This window comes from Rhincodon typus, chromosome 9 (genome assembly GCF_021869965.1).
Source record: "Rhincodon typus isolate 14 chromosome 9, sRhiTyp1.1, whole genome shotgun sequence".
NCBI classification, from domain to species: Eukaryota; Metazoa; Chordata; class Chondrichthyes; order Orectolobiformes; family Rhincodontidae; genus Rhincodon; species Rhincodon typus.
The window spans coordinates 71,094,367-71,103,786 of NC_063340.1; the positions used below are offsets into that span (position 1 = coordinate 71,094,367).

Sequence of the window (9,420 nt, forward strand, 5' to 3'; positions counted from 1 at the left end):
CAGTTCAATTGGGGGCTGCTATAATGGGGGATTTGCAGGATCTCCATGCCCATCTCCTATCTTCACTGGCATAACAAAGGCTTGAGGAACAGAAAGTCCAGGGCAATGTTTCCTACATCTTTAATGTTGATTGTTTAACACATCAGCCTGCAACTTGGTCTTGACTATAAAACTAACTCTCCCTAGATATAAAAGCAAAATACTGTAGATGCTGGAGATCTGAAAAAGACAAAGTGCAGAGAAATTCAGCAGGTCTGGCAGCATCTGCAGAGAAAGAAACAGAGTTATGTTTTGAGTCCAATGTGGCTCTATTAGAACTCAAAATTACATCCCCAGGTATTGCCAGTTTCCACCAATTATGCATTTCAAGTAGTCTCCTCAAATTAAGTATATTCCTGTTTGTACAAAGGCACTACCAGACAGCTCCTGAAAAATTAAAACATTTAATTTACAAAGATACATTCAGCATACATAAATTAAAATAATAAATGGTTCAGTATAGTCATTTTAAAAACTATTTCATCAATATCAGGTTATTCACTTATGAATGTGTATTAAAAATACAATTTTTGTATGATGAGCTCATTTTATTTAGAAAAACTGCAGCAGTTTATCACTTTTTGGTAGACCCATCCTATAGAGTCATACAGCATGGAAGCAGACCGTTTTGTCCAACCAGTCCATGCTGACCATAATGTCGGCAGTGAATCACATGTACTCTGTCAAGCTGCCTGATTGCACCGGTTCCAAGGAGAAAGATATGCTCACAATTATACAATACAAGTGGAGTCTTGGAAGATCGGTGCCATTTTAAGCACATTGGCAATTGCATCAAAAACAGAATTGTACCTCATGTTATTTCAAGCTTTGGTGCACAGTTCTCTCTGCAGCAGCTGCCCCAGGAGTGGCTCACTGGCTCTTCTATTTCCTGCTCCAACTCCACCTGTCCGGTCACAATTCTACTGCATGCCTCTGTACTCCCTGCTACATTGTATCTGAGGGTTGACTTACAAATGCACATCTTGATCATTGAGATACCCTGCCTGCAGCACACAAGTCACTGGCCTTCAGTTCTTTGAAGTCCTGCCTTGATGCTGCCACGCTGCTTCAGATAGTTTATGTAAGAAAAATATTGTGAAATGTTAGAAATCTAAAATCAAAGTGGCAAAACTGCTGGAAATACTCAGCAGTTCTGATAGCATCTCTCTGCATAGATGTTACTAGATGTTGTGAGCATTTCCAGGACTTACTCTTGTCATTTCATCACATTGCTTAACTTGGCAGTGAAAGACAGCTCCTTGTCTCACTATACACTTATTTACGCACACCTCCTGATGCAATTAGCCCCATCTCTTATCCCACAGTGATATCCCAGTATCTAATTGTTCCAATCATCCCTCATAGCTATTAGAAAGTTCCTAATGGTAGGGAACAGAAACCACACAAGGATGACTTTCAGGCTTTCCTTTGCCATTCTCTTAAAATGGGAGGATCTTCTCTGATCAATATGTTGTTAATATTACATAGAGGAAGTTTCAGTGTATTGATATACACTAGCCAGAACTAGCTGAAAGGCCTCACATGCACAGTATGGGCTTGAAGCATTTCTCACATTCACTCAGAACAAGTTATAATTAAAGAGGTTTTTTATCGCTTGAGTTTAGAAGATGAATGTTGAAGGAATTGAGAGTATAGAGAGAAATTATTTCAATTCTGGTTGGGAAGAGGGCATGTAAAACATGGGGAAAACTTTAAAATTGGAGCTAGCTCATTCACAGTTGATGTCTGGCTACACTTCTTCACACAAAGGGTAGCGGTAATTGAGAAACCTGTCCCTCAAAAATTTGTTGGAACTACTAAATTGAAATTACAAGAGTGGGATTTTTGTTAGACAAACTATTAAGGGCAAAGAACTAAAGCAGATAGAGTTTAATGCAGATCAGCCATGTTGTAACCAAATGTCTGGACAGACTTGAATCTTTAAATGTTTCCGTGATTTTTCCTATGTTCCTAAGGCCCAAAAAGACCCCTTCATTTATTTGAAATAGAAAACCAACATTTTAATTATGAAAAAAACTGTTTTTTTTTAACAAAATGGTTTACAGTTTGAATAAAATTCAGGGATGTCTCAACTCCATTTGCTGACTGTCACTTGTATGTGTCTGTAAGCCTTAATCGAAATTCTCGTTTTTGGGCTGCTTTTGCATTCTTAATCATATTCAGATCATTTTCATCAAACATCCAGTTGACGAGTACAACTTCATGAATAAAATGTAGCTTTACTATCCACTGGACAAATTCCTTCACCATGAATGCTTCAGGATATAGTTCCTCTTGGCTGCTAAAATCCAATGATGTCAACTTGTAAAGACAGCTGGTTTCACTTGTCCTCAGGGTTTCAAAAAATGCTATCCAGCCTTTGTTGGTCACTGAATTCTTTGCAAGATCCAAGCACTGAAGGTTTTCCAGATGTCCACTGGTTATCAGGGAAGCTGAGCAAAATAAATTCAAAAATGTAGAAGCTAAAGTCAGAAGTCTGCTGGTCATCTAAAACCAAAATAGAAAATGCTGACTTACAAATGCTTCTGGTTCACAATGCCTCAATTTTAAAATTCTCCTCCTTATTCTCAGATCCCTCCATGGCCTCAGCTGATCTTTATAGCCCCCTCCTAGCCCTATAACCTTTCAAGATACCTGATTTTCTCCAATTCTGGCCTGGTTACATACTAATGTAACATTAATATATTAATTATATAATTAATTATTTTTTAAATAATTAATATAATTAATAATTAACTTTTATAATTAATATTTATTAATTATACTCTCTCACATATTCCCCATTTTAACTGCTTCACCATTGATGCTGCCAAAGCACTGGAATGCCACTTTGGTTAACTATTACTGTACTAGCTCTTTCAACCTTTGAGGTTATCTTTTGATATTGATTCACAACACACAGCAGTTTAGGCCTTGAAAAATTGCAACAGGAACTTAGTTACTGCATATTTAACTCACTTAGTTTGAGAAGGTCTGTGTCATTCAGATTCCATTTCTGCAGACCTAACTTGGTCATATTGGTTAGGCTTTTGAGTTGGTTCACCAGCTTATCAAAGCAAGTGTTGACATTGGATCCAAAAGGCAGCATCAGCACCTTTAAACCCAATACAACTGTTAGCTGATCAACTGCAGGAAGAAAATAATAGTTAAGGTTAGATCACAAATCTACTATCTAGAAAAGCATTTCATTCATCTTGCACATTTCAGATATCACACCTCAAGCCATCAAAATATGCAGTCTCAATAATCTGAATTAAAAAAAGGAAAAAATCCAATGATTTCCTGCTTACTTTCATGACACATCTTCTCTCCAGTGGTGTGAGCCAGAAGTTCACAAACAGCTAAATATCTTGAACATTTTCAGTTCGCATTTATATGGCAAAGGAGTGGAAAATGGAACTAACTAGGGTGTTCTTCAAAGGAGACAAAACAGGTTCAATAGGTCTCCTGTGCAGTGCTAGTCTATGATATCGTAATTCTAAAGTAGTCTCCAGTTGACCTCAGGATAAGCCTATTTTGATCACTTTGTGTATGAAGAATCTGCGCACGGGCTTTAAACAAACAAAAGCTTTAAGCAAACAGCTCCAACTCAATTAAGCAAAAAGAACCCAGGTCTTCTGCTTACCATTGCAACAGATCTGACTGACAGTAATCTCTTGCCTGTCAGTGATTTTTGCAACTAGACTTCTGAATCTGACCTGTGTCCAGATCCTTCCATTGTAGGAAAGCAACTAAGGATCCACTGAGTCCAAGATCAGTGTTGGAGGCCAAGAAGCACTCCTTTTTAATGACAATAGCTGCCATATTCCAGTAAATAAGGCCTCACTGCCACTATTACAGCTACTGAGAGAATTTATGTCTGTAAGATAAGTGAGCGAGAGAGTAGTGTGGCTGGTGGGTTAGGGGTAGGGTGCAAAGTGGGTGAAGGGTTAGGATGCCAGGTGAGTGAGGGGGCATGGTGGCAGATGGCTGAAGGTTAGGTAGCAAGTAGGTGAGGGGTAGAATGCAAGTGGACGAAGAGGTAGTTTAGCAGGGGGGTAAGGACAAAGTGTGCCAAGTGGCAAACAGGTTAGCGTGCCAATCGGTGAGGGATAGTGTGCCAGAGAGCTGAGTGGGTAAATTGGCATGTGGGTACAAAGGAAGGCTGCCTGGTGAGTAAGGGCATCAGCTGCCAGGTAGATGAGGGAATCATCTGCAAAGTAAGTGGGTAAGGGGACCGGCTGTAGTTGGGTGAGAAGTAGTGTGCCAGATGGATAACATACTAGATAGGTAAAGAGATATGGTGGCAAATGGGTGGGAGAAGATGAAAGATGACAGGTGAAAAGGGTAGAAGGTATCAAGAACTGCAAATGCTGGAAGTCAGAGTCGATACATTTTGGAGCTGGAGGAACACCACAGATCAGGCATCATCAGAGGAGCATGAAAGTCAACATGTGCAGGACCCTTCATCAGGACTGGGTAAGGGAACAGCGCCCAGAAATAAATAGAGGAAGAGCTGGGGCTGGGGAGGGTAGGTGAGATGGTGACAGGTGGATGCAGGTAGGGGGTAGTGGTCAATGGGAAGGGTGGGGTAGATAGGTAAGATAGGAGATGGCCAGGTTGTGTCAGGTCAAGGAGTCAGGGATGAGAGGGAGGGGTGGATGTGGGATGAGGCCAGGGGTGGGGAGATTTTGAAGCCAGTGAATTCTACGCTGAGGCCATTGGGCTGTAAGCTTCCAAGGTGGAATATAAGGTGTTGTTCCTCCGATTTATGTGTGGCCTCGTGGTGACATTGGAGGAGGTCCAAAAATGATATGTCACCAAGGGAGTGGGAGGGGGAGTTGAAATGGCTGGCAACCAGAAGGTGGTGTTTGTTGGAGCGTTCAGAGCGTACATGCTCAGTGCATCAGTCACCGAGTCTGTGCTTGGTCTCTCCGATGTACAGGAGATCACATTGGGAACAATGGATGCAGTAGGGCAGGTTAGAAGATGTACAGGTGAATTCCTGTTGGATTCAGAATGATTGTTTGGGGCCTTGGATGGAGGTGTAGGGGCAGGTGTAACATTTCCTATGGTTTCAGGGAGAGGTGCTGGAGGTGGTAGGGTTGGTGGGGAGTGTGGAGGGATTTGCAGAGTCGCTACAGAAAGTAGGTAGGGGTGGGGAGGGGAATATCTCTGTGGTGGTGGGGTCTGATTGCAGGTGGAGGATGATGCGTTGGATACGGGGGTTGGTGGGGTGTTATGTGAGGACCAGGGGGACTCTATCCTTGTTGTTGGTGGGGGGACAGGGTTTGAGGGCAGAAGTGTGGGAAATACAGGAGATGTCGTTGCGGGCATTCTGAATCACGGGAGAGGGGAAATTACGGTCCTTGAAGTAGGAGGTCATCCAGGATGTCCGGGAATGGAACGCTTCATCCCGGGAGCAGATGTGGCAGAGGTGGAGGAATTGAGAGTGCGGGATCACATTTTTGCAGGAGGGTGGGTGAGAGGAGGTGTAGTCAAGGTAACTGCGGGAGTTGGTGGGTTTGAAATAGATGTCAGTGCTGAGGCGGTTGCCGGAGATGGAGGCAGAGAGGTCCAGGAATGGGAGGGAGTTGTCGGAGATGGTCCAGGTGAATTTGAGGTCAGGGCGAAAGGTGTTGGTGAAGTGGATGAACTATTCAAGGTCCTCATGGGAGCAGGAGGCAGAAACGAAACAGTCATCAATGTAGTGGAGGAAGAGGTGAGGGATGGTGCCAGTGTAACTGTGGAAGAGGGATTGTTCCACGTATCCTACAAACAGGCAGGTCTAGCTCGGCACTATGCAGGTGCCCACAGCCACTCCGTTGGTTTGAAGGAAGTGGGAAGAGTTAAAGGAAAAGTTGTTGAGGGTGAGGAAATGTTCTGTCAAGTGGATGAGGGCATCGGTGACAAGGGACTGGTTGGGCCTGCAGGAGAGGAAGAAACAGAGGGCTTTTAGGCCTTCCTTATGGGGGATGCATGTGTAGAGACACTCAATGTCCATGGTGAAGATGAGATGTTGGGGTCCGGGGAATTGAAAGTCTTGAGAAGGTGGAGGATGTGGGTAGTGTCCCAAACGTAGCTAGTGAGTTCCTAGACCGGGGGAAAATATCGGAGTCGAGGTAGGCGGAGATGAGTTCAGTGGGGCAAGAGTAGGCAGAGACAAAGGGTTGCCTGGGGCAGTCAGGTTTGTGGTTTTTGGGTAGGAGATAGAAACAGGCAGTGCAGGGTTGGGGAATGATCAGGTTGGAGGCTGTAGAGGGAAGTCTCCTGAGGGGATGAGGTTATTGATGGTCTGGGAGATGATGGTTTGTGACAGGTTGGTGAGAGGGTAGCATAACAAGTAAGTGGGTGAGAGGGTAGGGTGGATGAGGCATTAGGGAACGGTAAAGTCTTTGGCTTAGATGCGTGGGTGTCTAGATTGGGGGAGTGTATGGTAGGGTAGTGGGTCAGTTGGTTGTTCATTTGGGAGGTGCGGGGAGGGGTCGAGTTAAGTGCCTGTAGTTGGAGAGAAGGTGGATATATGTCTGAAGCAGGAAGGAGAGAGCAGGAGTCATTTGGGTGTCCCTGTCTGTAGGAAGATTGTCCATGATGGGGAGTGGGTAGTGTTTAAGTGTCCATGGGAATTTGTCCAGTGGGGGTCATGTGAGTGATGGGGTTAGGTTGTGTGACTTGGAAGGGGGGTGGTGTGGGTGGGAGTGATTGGTGAGTCAGTGTGAGTGGTTGGGGTTCAATGTGAGTGATTAGGGAGAGTCAGTATGAATGATGGTGGGGGGGGGGTCAATGTGAATGATTGGGGGTGAATGTGAGTGTTTGGGGGAGGCTAGTTATCTAGGAGTTTCAATCGCTCTAATGTTTCCTAGCTTACTATTAAGATAAGTACATCAGAACCTTCCAAAACGTTTAACTCTAACTCAAGACTGTCGATCAGAAGTTGGACAATTATGACATTGTCAATGCGACAGAACTTCTGAGAAGTCTGGATGTGTACATGTCCAGTCATCAATTACCTGGACACCCGAAGATCTGGGCCATTCCTTAATCTTAGACTCATCTGTGATCAATGTCACAGGCAATTAGGCACCTAATTAAAACTGTGATGAATGAATTGTCCTGCTTACATAATATGGTGACTGCATTGACGGCTTGCTCTTCTAGGTTATTTCCTGATAGATCAAGGACTTCCAACGTTTCCAACTTGTGCAGATTTTGAGCTGTCAAGTAAAAGAGAGAATGCAATAATGATACACAGAATATATTCTTCAAGAGAATAACAATTTATATTGCAGGGAGTTGGCTAATTAGTTCTCTGCCCAATTTCATGTGCATTGTCCACTGCTGTTAAGCCAGAGTAAATCCACAGAAAAAAATTGCCTTTTACTGTCCAAGTTAACATCTGGAGAATAGTCATGAACCAGGCAGTGAGAATGCTGCTGTACCCAGCCAGACTGGCAATTTAAGGAGAGGAGGATGGTATTAAATTATAAGATTGAAGTGAAAGCCACTGGAACTCCTCTAACCAGTGTTCTTTGAAGGGCAGTACAGAAATAGGATGAGAAATTCAGTAACAGCAGAGACTGTGGTATAGTGGTATTGCCACAGGACTAGTTACCTTGGCAGTTGGTGGAATTTAAATTCAATAAAATCTGGTATTGAAATCTAGTCTCAGTAATGGTGACCTTGAAACTATTGATTATTGTAAACATCCAGCTGGTTCACTGATGTCCTTTAACACTCAGTTAAAGGGCAACAAATGCTGCCTTTGCCAGCGATGCCGACATCTCATGAAAGGATTAAAAGTATATACAAATACCAAGTGTTCTGATGGCACTCCCTGTCAGACAGCAGCTGGCCAGTTTAATTTCTTGGAGGCTGCAGTTACCACTGCTTAATTCGGTGACAAGTTGCTCGATTCCATTGCCAAGTCCTGTCAGCTCGGATAGATGGAACACCGAGATACTGCTCAAGTTCTTCAGGCTTTCAGCTGGTTTTGTTTGAAAGAAAAAAGAAAACGCAGACTGAAAAGGATCAACATGCTGCAAGCTTAAAAAAAAACTACCTGTAATTCAACAATGCCGCTAACCATTTTTGATTCAAATTTATTTCTATTAAAACATCGAAAACCCCACTTATAAGCCCGAATTCTCACATAGCATGTGAGTAATGCAGGAAGGGGCTGAAGTGGTAGGGCTTGATACCTATGTAGATGAGCCTTGTTAATACATTGAACACTGTGGAGCCTGGAGTATACTGTTCCCTGGCTTCAGCAACTTTTATAAAGTAACAATAAGCTTAGTTTGATCGTCACTAAGAAGTCTGGTCTAAGCTTCTGTTCAGGAGCCGAAGAAACCGTGCAAAAACATAATCAAACAAGAGCCAAGACCAATGACAAACCAACCTGATTTTGGCATTGCACGGTCTGGAAAATTTCAATTCCCCGACTTGAATTGAATTGAACGATAATCTGTATTGACCCTCCCTCAATCTTTCACTTGAAAACAGCTGGTAACAGCAGCGGGGCAGGACATTGTTGCTGCTTCACTTTAGTTTGCAGTCAGACCCCAATTATTGCTATTGGAGCCCAATGTGCATCTTCAAAGAAGGATCCACTGCATTCAGGTGGGTGCTTCTTTGTTGCTTGCAAAAATGGGTTAAGACTGGAATCTAAGGAAATGCAGCACGTGGTCAGCCATTAAGACCGACCATGATTTTAACATCCCAATAGGTTTCCATCAGATCAGAAGCATAACATAATTTTATACAAGGTGTGGAGCTGGAGGAACACAGCAGGACAGGCAGCATCAGAGGAGCAAGAAAGCTGACGTTTTGTGTTGGGACCCTTCTTCAGAAATGTGGGAGAGTAAGGGGCTCTGAAATAAATAGGGCGAGGGGTGATAGCAGTTAGATAGTGGAGTGGATAGGTGGGAGAGAAGACGGACAGGTGAAGGAGATGGGGATGAAGCTAGTAAAGGTGAGTGTAGGTAGAAAGTTGGGGTAGGGGTTGTTCAGTGAGGTGGGAGGAGCAGATAGGTGAGAGAGAAAACGGACAGGTCGAGGAGGTGGGGATGGGGGGGGGGGGGGGGGTGGTGCTGGTCGTGGGATGAGGCCAGGGTGAGGAGATTTTGAAGCAAGTAGAGTCCACATTGAGGCCATTGGGTTGTAGGCTTCCAAGGCGGAATATGAGGTGCTGCTCCTTCAGTTTCTGGGTGGCATCGTTGTAAACACTGATGTCACAGTGTCACAACGATGCCACCTGGAAACTGGAGGAGCAGCACTTCATATTCCACCTTGGAAGCCTACAACCCAATGGTCTCAATGTGAACTTTACTAGCTTCAAAATCTCCTCACCCCTGTCCTCATCCCATGACCAGCAGCCCCCCC

At 43.8% G+C, this 9,420-nt stretch overlaps 1 protein-coding gene across 3 annotated transcripts in view; it reads right to left on the reverse strand.

Annotated features, from left to right (window-relative positions):
- Positions 1 to 424: 424 nt before the first annotated feature.
- LOC109939060 (NLR family CARD domain-containing protein 4) overlaps positions 425 to 9,420 on the reverse strand; it is a 29,168-nt gene continuing 20,172 nt past the window's right edge. For all 3 annotated transcript variants that reach the window (XM_048601313.1, XM_048601314.1, XM_048601315.1), the window contains 4 exons: positions 7,853 to 8,023; positions 7,161 to 7,253; positions 3,019 to 3,186; positions 425 to 2,492 (listed from right to left, as the gene is read on the reverse strand). In XM_048601313.1, coding sequence (XP_048457270.1) covers positions 2,149 to 2,492; positions 3,019 to 3,186; positions 7,161 to 7,253; positions 7,853 to 8,023 — 776 coding nt within the window. In that variant the 3' untranslated portion in view covers positions 425 to 2,148. The remainder of the gene's footprint in view (positions 2,493 to 3,018; positions 3,187 to 7,160; positions 7,254 to 7,852; positions 8,024 to 9,420) is intronic.